This window comes from Vombatus ursinus, unplaced genomic scaffold (assembly GCF_900497805.2).
Source record: "Vombatus ursinus unplaced genomic scaffold, bare-nosed wombat genome assembly UNPS02009205.1, whole genome shotgun sequence".
Taxonomy (NCBI): domain Eukaryota; kingdom Metazoa; phylum Chordata; class Mammalia; order Diprotodontia; family Vombatidae; genus Vombatus; species Vombatus ursinus.
The window spans coordinates 37,357,703-37,383,262 of NW_020948983.1; the positions used below are offsets into that span (position 1 = coordinate 37,357,703).

Consider the following 25,560-nt stretch of genomic DNA (forward strand, 5'->3'; position numbering starts at 1 on the left):
CCGTTGACTGCATGTACATTGTTTTTATTTAGGGTTCACTAAACATAACCATTTAACAAAAAGTCTGCAGGATGTGAAGATTAGATTTTTATAAATGTTGACATAAATGTAATACTTTGTAGTAACTAATAAGGTTATTAGATAACACTAATGATGTGTCTCACTAATTGCAATTCTACTAACCACAACATGAGTAAAAATCAACATTCAAACACATCTGATAGAACAAGGGAAAGCAATTTTAAATTATTTCAAAATGGAAAATATTAGTAAGTTCATTGGAGGTATGAGTTTGAAAATAAACCAGAAATACATTTATTCTTGACATAGTTACGTGATAACTTTGAGACTAAAATTTTATCAGTATTCATTTACCTGGAATATCTCTAGGATGAAGAGAAAAATATTGAAATAAGTACACTTTTGTGTTAGGTTGTAATGCTCAAAAATTCATAGAGGCTGATGGTAAACCTTTCCTTCCTTATGCCACATGCTGTTATGTTCTAATATTTTTTTTATTTATTAAAGACACATCTTTTATTAAAGTGTACATGTATTTGTTGATTAAAACTTCTGGTATATCTGAGTTTTTTTTGCGGAAGATGGACTAAATTGTAAAGTATATCTAAGTGGGCTTATGTGGTGGTTAGTTCTTTTATTTCCTGGTATACTACCTTCCTTGTTTATACTGTAATGAAGTATTTTAATGAGCTTCGACTGAATTATAATCTAAGAGTTGGTTCAGGGAGTTCCTTAGAGACATGTTAGAAAAGTTCGCAATTTCTAAGTAGAAGTCTGTTCCTCATTAGCTGGGACAGCCAGAAGTATGCTTATTCCATAGCTTCAGTGCCAAACAGAGAAGCTGTGTCTCAAAAGGACAGGCCAGAGAATTTGCCCTGCTGTAGAGTAACCCCAGGGCTTTCATTAAAAGTGTCAGTCTGTTTCACTAGAGCAAGTGCTGATCGAATGTCATGTTGGTGCCTCTGGAGGTTAAGCACTGACACCCACTAATGGTCTGACAAATTGTTAAATAGATGATGTAGTTTTGGTTGAAGAAACAAATCACTAAGGCTTGGTATACCTGGGCACGAAACTGTAGAGTGCTTGCTTTCTTGATAATGATGAAAGCTGTTCTTTCACATAGAAGAAAAAAAAAAAACAAAAGTCTCTGCAGAAGTGGGAACTTGTTGAAAACTTGGGTTAGTTATGTAGTTATCCGAACATAAAGTTTGATGCCTGACTATTGCTATTCTGGATAGCATTGGGTTGAATACTCTTTTCAGACATGGCCCATTTGCAGTCCTCTAATCAATTGAATCAACTGATCATTGACCGTAGTCCTGCATCTGTCCATCTCCTTTCTCTTCCTCTGCTCTTCTATATGGGGTTTCTGTGTATGTCAGTCATTTTACTGATGTAATACCTCAGAGTTCTTAGTTACTAAATAAACTGGGGATACATAGAGTGACTTGAATGTTTGGACTACTGGGTTAAGAGGGCTCAATGAACTCAGCGTTAAACCTTGGCCCTAAGTCCTCCTTCGCCATTTGTAAGAAAAGCATCTGTTGCCCTACTCCCTATTAATTAATTTTTCTCTATTCTGTGAAGTGCCTATAAGGATACAGGCCTACAAAATTAGGCATTTTGGGAACATGACATGAACTCATTATAGAAGCATCAATTCTTTCCCTAATAATAACTGGAGTCCAGATTGAAAGTAAGGATAATTGCATCTCCCTTTACTTGTTCTCAGGTTCTACTTTGGTTGTTTTCAATCTAACAAGGTAAAGCAAGGGGAAGAGAATAGGGAAAATTGGGGAAGAGCCAAAGGCATATCTTCTTTTCCTTTTACCCATAGACAAAATGCAGAAATTGAATGTAATATATACCCTAACATATCCTGAAATCAGTAAAACCTGCCTCCTATTCATTCTGATGTTGTGTTTGTGAGTGTGCATTCATATACTTATAGAAATGAATATACAGCCCCTCTCTTGATCCTATATTAATACAAATTAATTAGTGCAGGGATCTGCCATTACCATCAAGCTCTGCTTAATTCTTCCTTCATCCTAGTCATATAGAGATTCCACAGGTTTTGCTAGATCGATGGAATCACCTTTCGATATCACGGTTCATACATTTAAAGTGGGAAGAAACCTTAGAGGATAAAGAATCCAACTTCATCATTTTACAGATGATGAAACTGATTCATTGATTAAGTGACTTGTCCAAGGGCTCTGATGCAGCATTTGAACCAGGGTCTTCCTCACACAGTGTAGCATTCTTTCTTCTACAACTCTTTGCCTCTCAAGCACTGACAAGTTATATTAGCATAACAATCACTCCAATGTTACCATTTACCTTTAATGTATTGGTGTCATCTCTTTTGATTTTCATGTATATTTTCTTTTCAGGAAAGAGTGACCCTTTTTGCTTATTAGAATTGGGAAATGACCGACTTCAGACACATACAGTTTACAAAAACCTCAATCCTGAATGGAACAAAGTTTTTACATTGTAAGTAAATGGCGTTAGCAATAAAACTAATCAACCTTTTTAGCTGTGAGAACTTTAACTTAGGTGACCTATTAATTTGTGCTGTTGCTTTGTGCAGATTGAGACAAAGGAGTGGGATTTCTATTTGTTGAGAGAAATACTCCTTTTTTTTCATTCCTTAAAGCTTTTTATGCTTTCATCTAAATGTGCCCACAGTTAATATTGAAAATAACTATTTTGAACTGAATCGTTAAAACAAATTATTTAATGGATAGATTAGCCTACAAATTAGCCTCTCTCTACCCAGAATGATTCTAGAGTTAGAAAACTTAAAATATATATGCCTGGAGTTCAAGGGACTGCAATTTAATACACATGGTAAAGTCAAAATATCTTAAACTGCATAATATTTCTGAAAACATGCCATCTATGAATTCTCATTGGTTTCAAATGGTTCTTTTCATTCTAGGTAATTTTAGCTGTTCAACTCTTTTTAATCCCTGCCATGTTTCTCAAACTTAATCCCAATAGTTAGGAAGCTTAATAATCTCATATTTACTAATTTAGATTAGAAGCTATAACACTTGGCAAGAAATTGAGTGCTTATATTGTTTGAATAAAAGGGGGTTCCATTCTGCTAAGAGAACTGGTAATATAATAAGCTTATAAAGGAAAGAATGGGGTTAATTCAAAATTATGTAGGCTAGAGTAATAGCAGAGCCTGAAGAATGCAATAGCTTTGCTGTTAAAACTAGCAAAATTCCAAGTACCACCAGTCATTTATTTGGGCATTGCCCCTTAAGAACTATTTTATTATAGCAGATTTCTACTGTAGGTCAATACAGTAAAATTTCTAGATACTTATGGAATTGTTCATATCTTATGTTTCAGCTCTGGGATACTGAATCTTTCAGTCAACTGTTGATTTTGAACAGTTCCACCAAAAAGTAATTCCTCAGCTTACTATTATGAAAGTATAATTTTTGTTGTACTTTGAAGTAACTCACCCTTACCCTACTTAGTCATCTTGCCCCAATCTTGTTTCTTTCACAATTCCAGACTGAGTTCATGAACACATAAAAGAATGTCGTAGAGGAAAAGTTGACTTTTTTATTTTTCATATGGATGTCTGAACCTTCTATGATGGAAGGTTTGGGAATACAGTCAGTTTGATTTAATTTTTGGAATTTAATTAAATGGTTGTTTTATTCTCTAAGGAAATGCAGACTTAATTAGTGAAACAGTTTTTTCAGATCTTCAAGGAGCAGACTTCATTTGTATGTGTTTGTGTATAACACACTCTGTACTTCTTGTTCCAGTCCTATTAAAGATATCCATGATGTTTTGGAAGTGACAGTATTTGATGAAGATGGAGATAAGCCCCCTGATTTCCTTGGGAAAGTTGCCATCCCCTTGCTGTCTGTAAGTTATCATCACTGAAAAACATTGCTTCTTTCTACTTTGATGGGATTCAATGGATTAGAGGTATATTTTTTTGCTACCTAAATTAAAAAGCTTGATGGGGAGATAAACAGCAATAGAGTTATTTCTTGGGCAATATTTTAAGGAATTCTTGATATAAAAAACCTACCTTTTATTTGATACTTTTACTAGTTAAAATGTTCTTAAATTTTCCATCATACCCTGGTAATTTCCATATTTTCAGATGCTTGTGTATGATATATATATATATATATATATTCACAAATTAATATTACTATTTCCCCATGGTTGTACATTTGTTAATGACCCTACTGAGAAAAATTGCTCCAAAGTGTTTTCATTAATTCATTCTCTCTCTCTCTCTCTCTCTCTCTCTCTCTGTCTCTCTCTCTCTCTCTCTCCATATATAAGTATATATATAGATATATATACACACATGTGTTTATAGATAGACATGGATAGATATATAGATACATGCAGGGAGTAAAGGGAAAACACACAGAAACACACATATATGTACATATATATATATGTTTTTATATGTGATGTTTGTGTATGCATATTGCATATATGTGTGTGTTTCTTGGCATGAAACAGTATTCTGTTGGAATGATCTGTGGGCTCTCATAGCAGAAGAAAAGGTGCTTCAATGATCTGGTGATATGTTAGAATTTGGAAGCAGCTAAGACTGTTTTAATTAAAGGAAGCTTTAAATATATCTTAATGACAGCACTCAAAGGAGAAAAAGATGACTAGTGTCCTTTCATGGTAACAGGGAAGGAATATGGTAAAGATGGGTACTAAACTCATCCTAACCAATTTGATGTATATGTCCTTTTTTATTCAATGTATTCTTCTACATTGGTCTTTTATTGACCTTGTTAGTTTCTTGACCAACTTGGACTGTAATTTCTTGGTGGTCATTCTGCCCCTTCTTTAGCCAATATTTATATATTTCGACCCCAAGATATACATTTTTCAAGCTGTTAGTACATTTCACTGGATAGAGTTAGTCTATATTTTTAAATGATTCTTCTGTATAACATGAAATGCCATTTGATGTTTACAGGGAAGAGAGAGGATTGGTGCACCTCTTAACATCTTTTATTCTGTTTTTATCATTTTGCTAATTTTTCCCCAAGTCCTACTATCCCTGATGTTACTGGAAGAGAGTGACTGGACTGTCTGCTCTCCTGTAGAATCTGTTCTTGCCAAATGCTATATATGATTAGCATTAGGCAATGTGGGCTATAGAAGAAAGATCTTAATTTGGAATTTTCTTTTTTTATCAGGACATTGTCAATTATTCCTTAAAGGATTTGTTTTTTTTTAAAGGATTGATTTGATTGATTCCATTGATTTGAAGGAAAGAGTTCTCCAATCTAGTCTCTTTCTCTTTGATCCATTGAGCTTTCCAATTAATATGCTTACACATTTATCTTCTTAGGTGAGCACAACTTAGCATCTTTAATTTCCCTCTTGCTCATAACTTGGATTTTTTGGTATATAATTAGGTGGCTTATTTTTTTCCCTTTAACCCATACTTAAAAGTGAGCACTAAAGAAATAGCCTCCTAGATTACTTAATTAAGTACTTCTCTCCTTCCCTCCCACCCCTAAAAAAGGATTGGTAATTCTCAAATATTTGATATCTTTTGTATTTCCGGAGTCAGAAATCACCTATACATCTGTTGTCTTCATGAAATGCCCTGATCCTTTACAATTTACCTACTTAATGTTTTCTTTCGTCTCTTCATTCAAAATAGTTTCATGCGTATCCGATAAGGTCCTGTGTGGGATACAACTCATTGTCGTGGTCTTGGCAGTCATTTATTTAAGACACTGATGTAACACTTCTTGTTATCCATCAGATGTATCTCCCCACCACTGGAATGTGTTCTCATTCAAGATGCGTTCTCTGCGACTTGCTCTTTGTCCTTTCCTTTGCTACCCGTGATGTTGCGTGGCTCTGGGGACCGCGGTATTTTATTGGTGCCAGCAGAGTGAGACATTGACACTAGCATGCTCTTCACTTTTCTTTTAGACTGGCTCTTCCCCACCCTCACTCAACTTCCCTTCCCTTGGAGATTCACTCCATCTTTATCATCCAATCCATCTCCTTGTTGCAGCAACTTGTTCATGGTCTTCCTTTCCACCCAAACCCCACCCTTTAAAACTGAAGAGTTCAATATACATTCATCCATTATCCCGTCAACCATACTGGTCTTCTATCTAGTTCTTCAACCTCTTCCTCCTATGATTGCCATATTCACTCAACCTCAAGCACAAACAGGGATGGGCGTCATCACTATGTCATTATCATGTCATGTGTTTCATCTCCATGATACAAAAGTCTGACCTTAACCTCCTATTTCTTTATCTCTTATTGTGCCTTACCACTCCTAAACCTATTATTCATCTTCTCTGTGACCTTTGGACTTTCTATCCTTCCCTGTTCTCCCAATCCATCATCCCAGCTCTGGCCTTTCTTTTCCTTACTATCTGGACCTTGTAGCTGAACAGTTCAACATGAACCAGTGGCTATCCTAGAATTCCTTACTTCTGTGTCCTATTATCAGTCATGTTTTATCAAAGCCCAAACACTGATTTCCGCCTTCTGTTCCTATGCACATGCTGCTGAACACTCCTGGTCTAAGTCAAGCAACTGTGCTGACAGAGTCTGCCACAAATTTATTTTACCTGATCTCAACTGGGACCTCACCATTGCATGGTAATGTGTTTATTTTTTCCTGATCTACTCTAATATTCTGCAGCAGTTGTTCCAAGTTACTATTTTATCTTTAGAATCCCTATACCACCTCTGCCTCCCCCCATTGAGAAAATAGAGGTCATCCAGTGTATGAGTTTCCTTTTCTCTCCACATCTCAAAAATCTTTTTTTTTGGTCATTCCCCATTCTCTCAATTGATTTAGACTGTGATGAAGATGTGAACTTTCTCCTTGTCAAAGGGATTCCTTTATCTGCACCTTGATTCCATCCCCTCTCTTTTCTTTTTGGTTTTCTCTCTCAATTGTACTACTAACCTTCAATCTTTCTTTATCCATTGTTTTCTTCTGTTTTCTTCTCCCTTAAACCTGCCATTCTCTCCTCTTATACCTCCATTCTCTTTCACAAGGACAGTCTCAGAAAGGGGTGTCTATATTCATTATTTTCATTTTCTTACCTTTTCACTCACTTCTCAATCCTTTGTAATTCACTTTCCTAACCTACCACTTACTTGACAATAACACTAGCTGATAATAAAGATCCTTTTCATAGCTCTGTAAGGTTTACAGAGTACTTTACATATCTTAACTCATGCTATTATTATCTCCACTTTATTGAAGAGGAAACTGAGACATAGTGAGGTTAAATGACTTTACCAGGATGTCAAGGTCTTCCTCACTCCTAGTCCCATCCACCCAGCTGCCTCTCTCCAAAGTTATCTCCACCAGCTTTATCATAAGTAATCCAAAGCTTAGCATATTTAAAATGGTACTTGCTCTATTTTCTCCACAAAACCTGTCCCTCTTTGAAGCTTCCATTTTTCTATTGAAGGTACCACTGTCTTTTCAATCAACCAGGTTCAAAACCTTTTAGCCATCCTATTTAGTCTCCTTTGTTCAATATTCATATCCAAGGAGTTGCCAGATCTTTTAAACTTAAACTCTGCATCTCTATTTGTCTCCTCTCCATTCACTAGACTTTTACCCTAGTTCAGGACCTCATCATCTCTCATCTATTTCAATAGTCACCTAATCAGTATTCTAAGACTGTTCCTGAGTATTTTGAGGATAAGAATTGGTTACTCTTTTGACTTCAGATATTACCTTGTGTACTTAAGTGCTCACTGGATTATTCTGAGAGAGAAGGCTACTTTCACTAACTTTGCAGAGTTAACTTTAACTCATTGTCCACCTCTGAAATAAGGATTCTCATAACACCAGAGAGCACCTATGGAAAATTCTGAGTTTATATAGCCACAGAATCACAGAATTTGAAAGGATGGCTGTCAACATAACCCAAACCTGAAAGGAATCCCCACATGCAAAATACTAGTTGTTATACTACAGAAGTTGCATAGTTGCATTGTCTAATAATGTTGTCCTTTGTGACTGAAAAAAACCAACAACTTATTTTCAGTGGGAAATGTGATATTTTGATTAAAATAGTTTAACTGGTACACTTCCAGGTACTGAACATGAAAGTTTAAAACCTGTATGTACATTTAAATGTACCTTAATTATTTCAAACTTCTGCTTTGGTCTGTTCCCTTGTTCTAGATTCTTACAATTATATGAATAAAATATATAATTATAAAATTGTTGCAGTTTATTCTTTCAAAAAGTTTAGCATTTCACATGTTGAAAAATGTATTTAACTATTTTTCTACCTAGAGAAGACCTTAAATGTTTTCTACTCATGACCCCTTCAGTGCTTCTTAAACTATGGGTCATGACCTCATATAAGGTCATGACCCACAGTTTAAGAAGAACTGACCTAGTCCAGTTCTAGATTGGTTTTGCACTGTGTAGACAGTAGAATTTCATAGAGGTTATTGAGAAAGATTGATAAGAATTAAAAAAAGGCTCAATGACTTCAAGCCATTTAGAGAACCTAGCCTTTATTATTCACGTATAACAAGAATGATGGAGTAATTAGATTTTACCCACCTGTTTTAACAGTTCATCAACATGTGTATAACACAAGAGTATATAAGTCAATATATTTTAATTCTTTAAAATCAATTTTTAAAACTCTTTAAAATATATTTTTGAATATAAGAAAAATAATTAAAAATCTCTTAAAATATGAAGTCCCTAACTTTTTAATATCCTCTACCTTATTAATCTTAGCATTTGTTACTTTGTTAAAATTCTCATTTAGCAAGGTTTCTGCCCGTAAGGTAGATACTGTGATACCATGTTCTACCACAACTCATTTGCCTGGATTATCAGTAATAAAATACCATCAAATGTGTAGGTGAATTTCTAGAAATAGCACAAGGTCAAAAGTTGTGAGAAATTGAGATCTTCTTAAGTAGCCTCAGGCTATCTTCCCTAGGTGTGAACATTTCTCTACATTGATCTGACATGCTTAGTTATTCAAATCTTAGTAAAACAAAACATATGTGATTGAACACTAAACTGAAAGAAGTTAGAAGTCATATTGCTTGTGTCACCAGTGGCCAGTGTAATATAAGTAGAAAATTGAGTTGGTGAGAGCTTCCTGATATGTTAAACCTTTACATCTGCCTCTTGGAAGTTCTGACTTCCATAAAGAATGAGTTCAAGTGCCTCCTAGATAAGGTCTTGAGCTATTTATGCTCTTTCCCTCCCATTAAAATTCGTTTTGCGTTTATTTTGTGTATATTTGTGTTGACGTATCTGTTTACTAGTTATTTCCTTCTAGTAGAATGTAAATAAACTCCTTCAAAGTAGAGACTTCCATTTGCATTCACACCATCTAGTATAGTGCCTACAGTAGGTGTTTAATAAATTTTATTGAATTGGATCCAAATAAAATTGAATTCCTTGATGAAAAAAAAGTGCCTTAATAGCTCTAGGATAATTAGATAAACTAGTAACCAATTCACAAGCTATGATATTTCTAAAAACCTAAGGAAAAGGATTTGTGTGTGCGTCTGTTTTAAATAAAAGCTCTAAAATTTTTAAGGGGCAATCAGCCTATTAAGCCTGGAACATACTCTTTGGTCTTACTTAAAATGGTAATATTTTAATAAAGCATCCTTAGCCTATTAAAGAGTTTGCTCTTATAAGGTAATTGAATGAGTCCACTTTATTTTTATTAAAAACCAATGGGTTGGCTGCCTAGGGCTTCATTTGATATACTGTATTCTGTTAAATTAGTTGTGGAAAATTCTAGAAAAAACATTACTTAATTTTTTAAAAGAACATCACATAGTTATGGCTTTCATTCTGTTAAATTTTACTTTAAAATTTTGTAAAGCATGTAGGTATGAGAATAAAACATAATCATAATTATATAATTTAATATAATAGGTATCAAAATTATAATTTAAGAATACGTGAAAATGTGTTCGCTTTGTTGCCTCCATTTCCTCATCTCCTAGTCAGTTTTTAATCTGTAACAATCTGTTTTCTGACTCCACCACTTACTCAGCTGAAACTATTTTCTCCATGGTTACCTATTACCTCTTTACTGCCAAATCCCCTGGCTTTTCTCATTATTCCCCATTCTTTTTGACCTCTTTACTCTTTTTGAATCTGTTGACCACATTCTTCTCCTGCATATTTTCTTCTCGTTTGGTTTCCATAATGCCTAGTTTCTTCATACCTTTCAGCCATTGTTTCCCAGCCTCCTTCGCTGCATAATTATCCATTGTCAAGTCACTAACTGTGGGTGACCCTCAAGGCTCTGTTGTGGACCCTTATCTCTCTCTACTCCAGAGTAAACAATTTGGATAGTTTTATTTTTATATAATTGGTTGTAATCTTAAATATTTTGTTTTATGTGTTTTCAAACGTTATTTTTGAGAAGGGGTCTATAGGCTTTACCACAGTGCTAAAGGGGCCACAATACAAAAAAGGATAAGAACACCCACTCTATAATCTTTTGTTCTTGGTACTATTAGTTCACATGGATTCAATTATCTTTATGTGGGTGACTTCCAAATTTATATATTCAACAATAATCTATCTCTCTCCCCCCCTCTCCCCCCACCCCCCTTTCCTTCTCTCTCACCCTCTCTCCCTCTCTCCCCCTCTCTCTCCCCCTCCCTCCCTCCCCCCTTTCTCTCTCCTCTCTCCTCCCTCCTCCTTCCTCCATCTTCTTTCTGCCTTTCTCTCTCTCTCTCTCTCTCTCTCTCTCTCTCTCTCTCTCCTCCCCTCCCCCTCTCTCCCTCATTTCTTCTCTTTCTCTCTCTCTTTCTCCCCCTTAGGCCCTCATTGTCATATATCTGCTGGACTACTTAGATACCCTGTTGTCATCCCAAAGTCAACTTTTCCAAACTACAAATCATAATCTTCTTCCTCCTTCAAAATCCATCCCACCTCATTACTTCCCCATTTCTATGGAAGACACCCAACCTTGTTGATGTTATTCTTGAGTTTTCCCTCTCTGACCCACTCCCAGCATCGTGCTTGTCAGTTCTATCTCTATCATATCTCTTACATTTGTTCCTTCCTTCCCTCCCCACATTTATATAGCCACTATACTAGTTCAGGTCCAGATTACTTGTCTCTTAGATCATATTAGTAGCTTATTAATTGAGCTCCTTGCTTCTAAGCTCTCTGCTTTCTAATATAGCTTCCAGACATCTGCCAAGTAATATTCCTACAACAGAGGTGCTGGCATTTTACTCCCCTGTTTAAAAATCTTCATTGGCTCCTTAAAGTCCCTAGGAAAAAATACAAACTCCTTAGTCCAGCCTTTAGTGTATTCCATAATCTGTTTCCCAGCTATTTTTCCAGTCTTATTTCATATTATTCTCTTTTATTAATCAATCAACAGGTCTTTATCGAGTATCTGCTATGTTCCAGGCACCATGCTAGGTGCTAGAGATATAAATATTATAAGTGAAACAATACCTTAGACCAGGGGTGGGTAACCTGCAGCCTCAATGCCCCATGTGGCATTCTAGGTCCTTGGGTATGGCTTTTTGAATGAGTCCAAGCTTTACAGAACAAATCTTTTTATTAAGGGGATTGTTCTATGAAGTTTGGATTCAGTCAAAGGGACACACTTGAGGACTTAGAGGGCCACATGTGGCCTCCAGGCTGCGGGTTTCCCACCCTTGCCTTAGATCACTTTCCAACTAAACTGACCTACTAGCTGTTTCTTAGACTCCACATGTCATCTCAAATGACTTTGCATAGGTTGTGATCCATTTTTGGAATGTATTCCTTCCTCACCTCCACCACTTTAATCTCTAGCTTCCTTCAAGGACTAGGCTAGGGGTTACCTCTAGGAGGAGGCTTTTCCTGATCTCCCCAGGTGTTAGAATTCCCTCTCTCCTTAAATTATCATGTACTTAACAGTTTACCAGATGTTGTGCTTCTACCCCCCAATAGAATATAAGCTCTTTGCCAGCAGGGATTGTTTTATTTTGGCCATTTTACCCCTGACAGGTAGCACTATGCCCTGCACCTAGCAAGTACTTGCTGAGTTGAATTGTAAATCAATATGATGAAAATACATTTTTCAATCTGTAATTTTTAGATGGAAGTAACTGAAATGGAGGGAGTTTTTATATGCCCTAAGACTTCTCAGATGTAGTGGCAGAGCCAAGATGGCAGAGTAGCAGGAAGTAGGACACTAAATTCCCCACCAAAACTCCTCTAAGCAAATCTAAAAAATGTACTACACTGAATCTTGATGGTGAGATCCAAGAAAAATAACAATGAGTTACTTTTTCAGACCAGGTTATCATAGGGAGAGTAACAAAAAGATCTGTGGACAGTGGAGACAGATTCTGTTGAAGAGCATTCCCCCCAAGCAACATTCCAGCTCCCAGGGACTATGCCTAAGGAGAAGAGGAGTTTCCAGACTCATACAAGGGGTAACCTCATGCAGGCTGAAGTAACAGGTCCTGGCAACTTTGTAGTCCACCATACATTTCTAAGTCACAGATCCAGGACAGAATGAAGGGACCTGCACCCCAGGACTGCATTCCATGATGGGGGGAGGGAACAGGGAGGAATGAGCACAGAACCTGTATAGTACTGCTGTGTGGCTCAGAAGCCAAGAGGGAAGTCTAAATTCTAACTTCTAGTCCAATCTGAAGTCTGCAGAGGGAAAACCAGGGAAGGAATCTCAGGCCAGTGGTAAACCTACAAATCTGTCACTCTGTTGACAGCTTTCCAGATGGTTGCTAGTAGCTCAATTTAGCGACAGTCTATTCTTACCCCCAAACACAGCTCAGGAACTTGCAAAGCTTTGACCAAGGAAGACAGTGAACAAAATTTGCTCTGGCTTTGATCATTTTGAGAATGTTGAAAACTTATAGATCCCTAGCCTGAACTGTCCCTGAGAGTCTGAGAGACATACCACTCAATAGCCCAGGAAATTAACAGGACCAACCCAGATCTTCCCTCCAGAAATTCCCAGAGCCTGAGACTACTACAGTCCAAAGTCAATCCAGTCAACAATCAGTTAACAAACGTTAAGTATTTACTGTATGCCAGACACTGTGCTAAGTACTAAGAATACAAATATAAGTAGAAGGAAAAACAGTCCTGCCCTCGAAGAGCTTACATTCTAATTGGGGAAGAAAACACATAAAAGGAAGTTGAAAAAGGGAGAGGGCAGGTACTCAGCATGAGCCCCATAGAAGTATAGAATGTGGTTTGGAGAGTAATGGGATAAAGCTGACCTGGATGTCTTTAAATGGAGATTCTGTGAAGAGCCATCTAATTAGAGGGAGAGATCACTAGGGCAGAGGGTAATTCCAAAATGTCTATTCCAAAGTTAGAGTGAGGCTTCAGGAAGAAGAATTGGGCATGATAGAGGATGTTTGTCTGGTGCTCAGTATGAAGCAGAATAAGTCATAAAGAAGGCTAGAAGAATGATAAAAAAAGAATCCCACTATAAAAAAACTATTATGATGACAAGGACACAAACATAGAAGGAGAGGATGTCTTTAAAATATCTACAAACATAGCCTCAAAGAAAAACATCTTGGTTCAACTAAATTCAACTAGAATTTCTGGAAGAAAGGAAACAAGAATTGAGTTTGATTTGTTTTGTTTTTAGATTTAAAATGTTTTTACAAATGAAAAAAGAGCACTAGAGAAAAAATAGAAGTAACAGCTATAGAAGAAAGAATTAGAAAGTTAATTAACAGTTTGGCACAAGTCGTACAAAACTTTGTCCCAGCAACAAACTCCCTGAAAATTAGAATGGACCAAACAGAAGCCAGTGACTCCACATCACAATACGAAATATTAACATAAAATCAAACGAAGGGAAAAAGGAAGAAAATATGAAATATCTCATAGCAAAAACAACTGACTTGGAAAACATATTGAGAAGAAAAAAAATTTAAAAATCATTGGAGTACCTGAAAGTCATGACCAAAAGAAAGAGTCTAGACATAATATTTCAAAAAATCTTTTTTAAAAATTGCCTAGATCTCATAGAACCAGAAAACCAAGAATCCACTGGGCACTTCTTGAAAGAAATCACAAAATGAACATTCCCCAAAACTTCTTAGCCAAAATCCAGTTAAAGCAAAAATATTTTAGCATCAAGAAAGAAAGAGTTCAAGCACCAACAAGCCACAGTCAGAATCACACATAATTTAGCCACCACTAATAAGAAAGAACAGAGAGCTTGGGATATACCATTTCAGAAGACAAAGGAAATAGGCTTATATTCAAGAAAAACTTACCGAACAAAACTGAAAATAATCCTACAGTGAGGAAAAAAAATGGACATTTGGTGAAGTATGGGACTACCTTGCATTTCTGATAAAAAGATAAGAATTCTGCAGAAATGTTGATATTAAAGTGTAAGAGTAAGAGAAACATAAAAAGTAAATGTGAACAAACAATAATAAAGTACTCAACAAGGATAAACAGCTTATATTATAATATAGGAAGATGATACATACGTCTCCTCTGAAGCTTATCATCATCAAGGGTCATAAAGGAATTCTAATTATTCAGAAGTCCTGAGAGTGGTTCTGTTATTTCACAATGATCTAAAAAGAAGAATGGAAAGGGAGAAGAAGAGGATTATACAAGAAGGGAAGGGAAATGAAGAGTAAGGAAGGTTGTGAAAAATTATCTCACATAATTCGAGTGTGCAAGTAGGTCTATACAAACAAGAAAGAAGTAGTTAACCTCACTCTCATCTGAATTGGTCAAAGGAGAGAAGAATGTATACATAATTACATTGGGTACAGAAATGCACTTCACTCAACAGGGAAATAGGAGGAAAAGGGGAAAAGAAAGGAGAGAGGAAATAGAGAATGGGTAGATTAAAAGAAGAGAAATTAGTCCTAAACAAAGTAAAACAAACTTTAATGATGTACAAAAATATTTTTACTCTTATTTTGTGGAGGCAAGGAATTAGAATCTGAGGGGGAATGGGTGCCCATCAATGGGGAAATGACTGAATAAATTATAGTAATAAATGTTATTGAAAACTATTGTGCTGTAAGAAATAATGAAGGGGATGGCTCCAGAGAAACCTGAGACATGCATGAACTGATGTAGAATAAACAGTATTAGAAAAAACAATTTATTCAATGATAACAGTATTGTAACTTTGAAAGAATTAGAAATCCTGATCAGCGTAATGATTCGAGAGGACTAATGATAAAACATGCTTTCCACTTCCTCATAGAAAAGTGAAAGTGCAGAAAAAGACATAAACACACATACACATGCATGTATGTGTGTGTACACTTATGTATATATGTGTGTATTAAATATGTTTTTTTCTCTTTTAAATGTAACATACTAAAATTTGTTTTGTATGACTATACATATTTGTAACAGAGATTTTGCTTTTCTTCTTTTCTCATTTGGAGGAAGGAAAGAAAGGGTGGCAGAGAGGTACATTTTTGCTGATTGGGAAAAAAACATAATTTAATTTTTAAAAAGACCTCTTATGTGTAGGAGATAACTTTGGAATAAACCAAGAATGATCCTAATACTTACTGTTAAAAAAAGTTCCAATTTCTCACAGATTTATATATTTGTACTTTAGCAATTTTTGGTAAGTGACCTCAAATTTATTTATGGACTCAAGTCAAATTATGGTGATAAATCAGTATTATTGAAGTAACTTGATAAAATGAGTGCATAGAGAGCTGTCTCCAGAGTCAGAAAGACTTGGGTTCAAATCCAACCTCTGACATGACCTAGCTGTATAATTCTGGGCCAGTCACTTAAACTCTCATTGCCCCCAAGTAGCTTTCTGAAAGTATGAAATACAAAGAAGAAGCTGATCTGTCTTGGTATCAGTAATTAGTTTCTCCTTGGAAGTCCCCTACACTGATAAAATCACCAGTCTGGTATAGAAGTAAATTTATATACCTTTTAAAAAGTCACATTTTCAATGTTATCAGCAATTATACCCCATCTTTAAGACAGAATCATTTAAATTTTCTAGTAAAAGGAATGCAAAAAAAGAGATACTATTTTGCTAGAAGTTCAAGGGTGTAAAAAGCCAAGGCTTTGCAATGAGGCAAGTTTGTTGGTCTGTGACTCCATCACATTCCTTGGGCATCTGTGGGGACAGTAACTAGCTGCTCCTGTTACAACAGTTTCAGTTAATTAGGTTTATAGAGTAATTTTTCTAGAATTGCTTGTACATAATAAACATCCATGCTTTAAATGTGCATTTGCATTTCCAATTAAATATTTACCCAAGTTCCACTTATGGTTGTAAGTTTGGAGGTTTGCACACTCTAATAGACAAATTTTCTCCATCATAGTTGTGGAGGCTAACAACTCTGCCCTTAATATAAATGTAAAAACACACAGTCAGATCTATAAAAGCAGCACCATGGTACCCTTGTTAACATTTCTTACTTATTATCATATGGTTTCATCCCTATATCATTGAAAATAGTCCTGATTCTAAATTTATGCTAGAATGGGACCTACCTACCAACAGATTTGATTTATTTCCTTCTTTACCTTGGTTGACTTTATAACCTCTTCTCATTGTATTCAATAGGATGGTAACTTTCTACTGTGTATCAGCTGGAACAGACTAGGTTATCATGCCATTGCTATGTTAAACTATTTTTTTTTCTCTTTTGTATGCACTAAAAGGTGCCTGATGAAGTAATGTTACTTTATTTCCAATTATTCTCTTTTTTTTCATGAAGGTCAAACAACTGAGAAATTAATATGAATCTTTAGTGTTAGATTGAACTATAATTGCATATCTTTCCTACATAAACCAAGCTGATAGTTTTATTCCTTGATGTTAATTTTGATTATCTTCCTCATTGAATCAGGTGGTGATGGTTTACATCAATGCAATTCTAAATGGAGGATAATGATAACTTTTAGCATAAAAGAAATGTTCCAGCTAAGAAGAGAGTGTTTTCTGTGTCCTTGGACAACAATATCTTTTGTGTAGGGACCTATATGACCATTTAACTGTGTTACACAAATTAATGACTGTGTATATATTGAATATATGTATATAATGAATGTGACATACATGAACATATATTCATATATATTTGTGTTATGAATATGTATACAATGAACATGTATATACACTAAAACTATTTTATGTCCTAGAATCACAAAATCTTAAAACTGAAAGGGGATCATCTAGGCTAATATAATAATTTTTTTTTCATTCAAAGAACCTGAGATCCAGAGAGAATAAGTGAGATGATACAAGTTACGTAATTGGTTAGTGTGAGAGTCAGGTGTTGAAAGTCTTTTGATTGTCAATCATTTTAAACTCCATTATGATGTCATAGAATCATATTTAATGACTCTTTTACCTTTGAAAGGCTCAATATTTTTTAAAGTTTCTTTTCAGTTCTCAGAAAACTAGAAAAACTTGCCTCTATTTGTTGTAATCAGAAAATTGCAGCCAATTTTAGCTTAAAGACCCAATAACAGCCAATAAAGTGGTTTTGGCCACTATAAATGTAAGTTCATACGGTTTATTTATCTATTGGCTCTAAAATCATTTTGGCTGTTTTTACTTAATACTTAGAATTGAAAAATCTGTGAACTCATTGATTTCTCCCCTCCCTCACATGTATAAAAGCAGACATACAAGAATTATGGGAGTTAGGATGTCCCAGAATTTTTCCCCTAGAGTTGAAAGTTCCACCAGAGAAAGAGTAAAAGGAAATGTCTTAAGTATTTTATTGGCTACTGTTTTGCTATTTGAATGGATAAATACAAAATATGTTTCAAAATTATTTTTATATAAGACTATGGCAAAACAATTCCCAAGGCAATTGGGAAGCACTCTCGGCAATTCTCTCCTTTCTACTCAAAAAGAAGGAGTTGGTAGGATCACAAATAGTGGAGTATTTCTCTAACTTAATTCATTAAAGGACCATAAAGTGATACAGGTTTGGGCTTTGCAAGTTAAACTTAGCAAACACACATTGATGCACTGGTTCAATCTTAATCAAGAAAAAAAAGTGACTTAGGAAATCAGAAATTACTCTTCCTGCTTTGTCATATTTTTTTTTCCATTGAGACCTTTTATCCCTAAAGTTGTCCAGGTTGACCTCCACCTAGTTCCTGAGAACTGAGGGGAATTGCCAGGCAAATATGGTATGACTGTAAGGTTAAATTAGAGCAAAGCTGGGTCAACATCAAGTTGGCATATTGTCATACTTTTTTTCATATTAAAAAAGATTCCATGTTCAATTAACTGAGACTGGATAAAAACAGAAACTGAGATTCCTGTTTGGATACACTGGCCACTGGCTAGGGAAACTATATTTCTGCTGAAAAGCTCTGCAATCCAAGGGAGGTGGGTATCTTTGGGAAGGAAAGTGATCTCTCCCTTGTAATGTGAAATTGTTGTTTCCTTTAGTGACTTATTTAACTCATTTCCACCACTGTTTATATGAACCCTTGTACTAAATTCATGCAATGACAGCAATAGCCATTTAAAATATGGTTGAAATTTCATGCCCTCAAATTTCCCCTGTTATCTTTAATCTTTGATCATTACAATCCCAAATGGAGCGTTTGGTGAGTTGCAGCTTCATGTTGCTACCATCTAGAATTAACTGGTATGCTTCCTAAAAAGCCAAATGTTTAATCAATACATATACTACTGTGTATAATAAAAACATTGCTGCCATCAAATTTGAAGAGCGAAGGCCTTCAACTTGAGCCAAATAGTTTCCAAAATGATAAGGGAGATGTTTTTCATAGATGTCTAATGTGCTGGGGCCAACAGGCAGATTAGTGCATGGAACTGATTTCACGTACTGGCAGGAAGAGGCTATCAGAGGGATTTGTTTATTTTGAATGTTTATCAGGACTTGGTGCATTTTGAACATGTCCTGCACCTCACTTTTAGCTGTGTTGATTTATTTATTTTATTTAGATTGTGCCCTGGCTAACAGCAAACATGATCTTTTTAATAAACCTAAATTTTGGTGACCTTTTAGATGTTTGGAAGAGAAGTTCCCATTTTAAATTGCTAATAAAGTGTGCTGATTGTTTTCCATCAACACATTGGCTTTCAGGGCAGAATTTTCAGATTGGTTATTATCGTAGTGTGCTCCACAAACTGCATCACTGTGGAATTAAAAGTTGGATTATAATAAGTTTAATCTTCAGTTTAATATTTGTTCCATTGGTGGTCATTTTGTATTCTCGGCTTTGAAGAGATGAAACTCTTTGGGTAGCCATTTAAAACCCAGCAGAGAGATTGCTCATCAATACATATTTTATCTTTTATACATGATAGATTAGAGATGGGCAGCAAAGTTGCTATGTACTGAAGAATAAAGATTTAGAACAAGCATCAAAAGGAGTTATTTATTTGGAGATGGATGTCATATATAATCCGGTAAGTCTAAATGGACCTTCTCCTTCATGATTCCCTCTAACCAATCTGTTGAATTCCTTGGCATCATCTGCCAATAGGGCATTGGCCCTTAGATGGGAAAGTCAAACATAAATCATTCCAGGCCTGGTTGCATCTAAAAGAAGAGGTGACCATTTTTCTTTGGTCTTAAAGCTGAAATGTCTGTCACAAAAGAAAGTGAAAATTATTTTGCTTACATTATTGTCTGCTATATGTAATCAAGAAGAGGACCCAATTGTTAAAGTCTACCATCTTTTGCTTCAGAGTAAAAACTGTTATGTTACAATAACTTACTGTAGCTCATACTAGCATACAATTCCATGTGCTCTCAATTAGTATGCTCAGAAAGTTAACAAAGTAAGTTTTACCCATTTGGGTACACTTTAACAACTGACACCTATCTCTCCTCAGTCACATATTCTGCTTCATACAAAAGACAGGTCAAGAAAATTCCCATGATTACATTATATAGAACTTCCTAGGTTGTAGGTCACTGCTATTCACTCCTCTCTTCTAATTCCCTCTCTCCCTAAAACACTTTCTAAATATGTGTATATCAATACGTGTTATTGCAAAGACCTACAAGAAGTTGCTTGTTTCCTTTTTTGCTCTGCACTGTAGGCCAGCTTTGATCACTTCTATCTTATTGGTAAGTTCCCATAAGCAGAAAAACTATGAAGAATTAATTTTAAAAAGTTAATGTAATCAACCTGAAGCTAAATATATTCTTATGAAAGCACCAATAATTCAGCTTAATGTCATTTAATCATGTGAAAAAATAGAAGTAGATAGACAAAGCACCTAGAATTCAAAATTCATTTGCCTCTTACATTAAAAATCAAGAACTGGGGACAGCTAGGTGGCTAAGTGGATAGAGCACCGACCCTGAAGTCAGGAAGACATGAGTTCAAATCCGGCCTCAGACCAAACACTTGACACTTACTAGCTGTGTGACTCTGGGCAAGTCACTTAACCCCAATTGCCTAAAAAACAAAAACAAAACATAAAAATCAAGAACTGACTTTAGCTACTTGATGTTAATAGAAGTTGTGAGGGCAGTTTGGATAACAATGAAAAGTTTAGGAACTCAGTGAACCACAAGCACATTGAATACAACTCTGCAGTAGTTGAAAATCTTCCACTGATTTAGGAAGGTGCAGTGATGGTCTTAAGTAATCCTTAGTTCCAACCTGCCCTGCCCAACAGTTTTATTAAATCAAGTCCATTGAAATGCTTCTAATTTCTTCTCAGGCCTTAGCCTCATCCTTGTTAAGTCCCTAACTCATTGGTGCTCTCTGCTAAAAAACAAACCAAAAAACCAAGTGCATCAGAATGTATTGGCTTATTATTATTTATTATTATTATTATTTACCTAATGAAAAAGAAATCAGTGCAGAAGCTGCCATTTTAAACTTTTTTTGTTGTTGTTTAGGTAAAAGCAAGCATTAGGACCTTTACACCCAGAGAAAAGCGCTTTGTTGAAGATAGCCGCAAGCTTTCCAAAAAGGTAGGTCAATGTCTGCCAACTTATTTGTACACTCAGTAATCATTAGAAGTGGTTATTTGATGGTGGTCTTTTTTTTTTAAATTTATTTTTTAACCTTAAAGCCAAGACTTCAATGAGAATTGCAGGAAGGTGATAACCAGGGCACAGGGGGAGAGGAGAGGAAAGGGCAGGAATGAGAGGGAAGAGAATGAAAGGAAGAAAAGAAATCTATTGAATGAGATAGAAGTGATCAAGTCATGACTCTCTCTCTCTCTCTCTCTCTCTCTCTCTCTCTCTCTCTCTCTCTCTCTGTCTCTCTCTCTCACTCTCCCCTTTACTTATCATTTAAGGAGCATGTCTCTCTTGATTAATGCCTTCACTGTCTGTTCTATCCACGTCTCTTATTGATGGTCCTTTAAAATTAATAAGCTTTTGTGCCCATGGTATCAATATCTAAATGAGTAGTGCAGGAGAAGAGGATGTATAGCAAAGGGTCAGTCATTGATTCCCCAATATAATCTTCACCCATGGCCTCCCTAATTATTTTAGGTTTGACTACAGGGTTAAATGTTATGGCTTTCTGTCCTCTTTTGAAGAAAATACCTTTCCTCTGCCTGATGCACTTAGTTCCTCTCTCATCATTTCAAAGAAAAGTGAAGATAAGGTCGTGCTAAAGGAAATACCACATTTTTACTGTGACCTTTGCATTCTTTTTCAGAGTCCCTCCCTGTCCTATTCAGAGACAATTCAGGATTTTATTCTGTACCTATTGTCCCTCCTCGGTTGTGTAACAAAGAACAAAGTGTCCCTTTTTAAAGTGTTTATTACTTCCACCATTTCCTGTGTAGGGAACAGCTGTGGATTACATAAAATAGTTAAAAATATCCACAATGTTATCTTATCATCCTTTGGGTTTCTAAAAAACCATAAAGTATACTATGAAAAATCCAGAATGTCTTCCGAAATTAAGCAACATTTTGTTTAGAGCACCATAATATTGTCATATTTTTCTCAAGTAAACTGTGGATTTTTAATATTTCATTGCTCTTACCATATTTACTTGAATGCCAAAACTGTATGGTGAAAATGAATTATTTTATTTGCAAACAAATTGAAATGAAAAATCACTGACCTTGGTAGCAGTCAGGAAATTTGGATTCTCGGCTTTGTTTTGTTACCAGCTAGGTGACCTGAGGCAAGTCCTTTTACCTGTATGAGATTTGACTTATTCAATTCTAAAATAAAGTTGTTTGGTTAGATAACCTCTTAAGAACCATCGTAGTTCTCAGATTCTTTGAATCTATGATCAGCTTTGTCATGTTTTAAATTTTTCCTTTTGTAACACTAAAACCCATTGGGAATGTGAGTGACAGCTTTCTAATGGGAAGATTTCAAATGGTCAGAGGGACAGAAATCATATAGAATATATCAAATAGAATATGAGACCTAAAAAAAAAACCTTTAAGCTATCTCATTCAACCCCCTAATTTTTGAAGAGACAGAAACTGAGGTCAAGATAAATTCTGTGGCTTTGCCAAGTACACAGTAAATTGCTGTTCGGGTTAGGATCTTAGCTCAGGTTTACTAGCTGCCAGGTCTTTTTATTATTATTATTGTTATTATTACAGTAGGCTTCCTCTTTCTATGTTTCAATGAGCATGTGTTCAGAGCTAATATTTGAACTAGAATTCTCCATCCTCTTGCTTTTTCCTTGGTCGAATCTTTAACTACCATGATTTTTAATATAGACATTGTTTCTTACCAGTTTCTTACCAGGCAGAAAACTCAAGAACATTTCATGGTAAAGCTATCCCTTCCCTGTGACGTCTTTAAAAACAAATAAAAACCAGCAATTCCTATGGTTTTATCGCCTAAAAAAGCATTGTCTTATACAAATAATAAAGAGACATGATTTTCTTCTTCAGATGAACATTTTACTATTTTCACCCTGTGGATGAGGATCTATCTGAAATAAAACTTTGGATGAAATCTCAGGATTTTTTTTAAAGATTAGTTAATAGAGAATGAATCAAAAATATGCAAAAATATATGACAAAATATCTTATTAATGAATCTGAAGGAAGGATTTGCATTCAACTCATTCTTTTTCTTGTTTTCTCCTTACCATTTATCAGATTTTATCAAGGGATGTTGATCGTGTGAAAAAAATTAGTATGGCAATATGGAATACAGTACAGTTCCTTAAAAGTTGTTTCCAGTGGGAATCTACATTGAGGAGTATAATAGCATTTGTGGTAAGTGGGTCTTTTCATGTTCCGGTAAGCTGAAGAGATCTTTTTACTCTCAGTATCAAAAGTGTAATAGGACTTAATTAATTTGGCATCTTAGAGAAATATCCCATATTGATGACCTATAGAAATGTGCAGTACCATCATTAATGGTCTTTGAACCCACTCTTGTACTTAAATTATTCTCTCCAAGATCCCTAAAATATTTTAATTGTTATATTCTATGGACTTTTCTCAATCCCCAAGCTATTTGACCTGTGCAGCTTTGGTCAAATACTCCCTCTTCCTAGATACTTTTTTCCTCTCCTGGTGTCTGTGACACTCCTTTCCTGGTTCTCATCCCACCTAGGTAACTGTTTTTTTTCTCAGGATCATTTGCTGGATCACAGGATCCTAGATTTAGAGTTGGAAGGGACCTTACAGATCATTTAATCCAACATTTCCATTTTACAGATTAGATGCTCCCTACAATGGAGAAATAGATAGATATAGAGAGAGTAACATGCCTCTCTATATAGCCATATATAGATAGATGAAAGATGGCTAGATAGTTATAGATAGATAATAGAGAAAAGATAGATATTTGGGAATTATCAACGAGAGATGAAAATCATCTTTATTTCTATTGATAGAGATATATGTAGATATAGATATATCATTTCTAATCTCTCTCCTGAACTTCAGTCCCACATCACTAAGTAATGGCTATTTTCTCCTAGATGTAATGTTAGCATCTATATTCAATATGTCCAAAATGGAACTCATTACTGCCCCCCCCCTTCCAATTTCTCTATTTCTGTTGAAGACACCATCATTCTTCTCCTCACCTAGTATCACAACATTGGAATCATCCTTAACTCTTCTCCTCCTTCCCTGATAAATCTTTTCATATCCATTGCATAGTTTGCCTCTGCCATACATGAACATATATGAGTGTGTGTGTATGCATCTTGAATTCCTTTTTCTCCATTTACATGGTTCCTAGCCTAATTTGACCCCTAATCACCTCTCATTTAGACTTAGCCAATTCCTAATTGGTTTCCCTGCCTCTAGTCTCATACTTCCTCTAATCTGTCCTTTACATAGATGTCAAATCAATATTCATAAAGAACAGGTCTGACCATGTCACTTCTCTACTCAACAATCTTCAGGGGATCCCTGTTGTCATTCGTATGAAGAATACAAACTCCTGCATTTATAGCCCTCTACATTCCAGCTAAGCTTGCCTTTAGAATTCATCATGCCCCTTCCAATTCTCCCTACCTTTGCATAGAATGTGTTCTTGCCTAAAATACGATTCTCCCTTACTGTCATAACAAAATCCTAAGTTCTTTCAATCCTCAGGGAAGGTGCTGCCTCCTGTGTGAAATTTTTTCCTGATCTCGCTTATTAGCCCTTCCCCTCTCTTAATATTATTTTCAATTTATTTATCTGTATGCATGTTGTATACACAGAGAAACACACACACACACACCCCAAAAACCAAAAACATAAAAATCCACATAAGATTCTGGAATATAGGGACTATTTTATTTGTTTTCCTCACCCCACATCCTTATTGACTATGCGCAGTGAGTAGACAATAAATGCCTCTTGAATTGGATCATCATATTAAGCAATGCACTATTGTTTGGGAGTAGGGAAGCAATCAGTAATCATACTGATTTTTCTGGAGACAGTGCTATTGGGGATCACTTTATTATTCTTATTGTTTTCTTTTTTTTAAGCTTTTATTTAGTATTTTATTTTTCCCCAGTTACATGTAAAAACAATTTTTTAACGTTCGTTTTTTTAAAAAACTTTGAGTTCCAAATTCTCTCTTTTTCTCCCTCCCTACCATCTCCTCCCCATTGAGAAGGCAAGCAATTTCATATAAGTTATACATGAGGATCATTTTATTATTGGCCAACTTATTTGCATACCTTGCACACGTGTGACATAAAAAAGAGAGGGCTAAGGTTAGAGTAAGGAAGATATGGGTGCAAATTCTTTCTAAGCCACTTTCTAACTTGGTGACAATGTAGATATTTAGTCCTTCTGAGCCTTGAGTTCTTCATCTGTAAAATGTAGATAAGAATATTTACATGACAAAAAGTGTTAACTTTCCTCTATAATATTATTTCCAAAGTTATTTGAAGCTTGAAAACTTGAAATGACATTTCTATAGTACTTCATCATTTAGCATCAAGCCCCTGTGGTGTAAGGTGGGCTTGGGATTGTTATGGACATTTCTAAACCTTCCCTAGAGTGGAAAGCTAGAACCTTTGTGAGAATTATCTTCCTCTCTGATGAGAGTGTGTTGTACTTATTTCTGAAGTTGATCCTATTTTCTACATGGTTGAAGTTACTGACAGCT

At 35.4% G+C, this 25,560-nt stretch overlaps 1 protein-coding gene across 4 annotated transcripts in view; it reads left to right on the forward strand.

Annotated features, from left to right (window-relative positions):
• MCTP2 (multiple C2 and transmembrane domain containing 2) overlaps positions 1-25,560 on the forward strand; it is a 215,893-nt gene that overhangs the window by 111,215 nt on the left and 79,118 nt on the right. For all 4 annotated transcript variants that reach the window (XM_027852162.1, XM_027852163.1, XM_027852164.1 and 1 more), the window contains 5 exons: positions 2,418-2,520; positions 3,819-3,921; positions 19,350-19,451; positions 20,902-20,976; positions 23,091-23,210. In XM_027852162.1, coding sequence (XP_027707963.1) covers positions 2,418-2,520; positions 3,819-3,921; positions 19,350-19,451; positions 20,902-20,976; positions 23,091-23,210 — 503 coding nt within the window. The remainder of the gene's footprint in view (positions 1-2,417; positions 2,521-3,818; positions 3,922-19,349; positions 19,452-20,901; positions 20,977-23,090; positions 23,211-25,560) is intronic.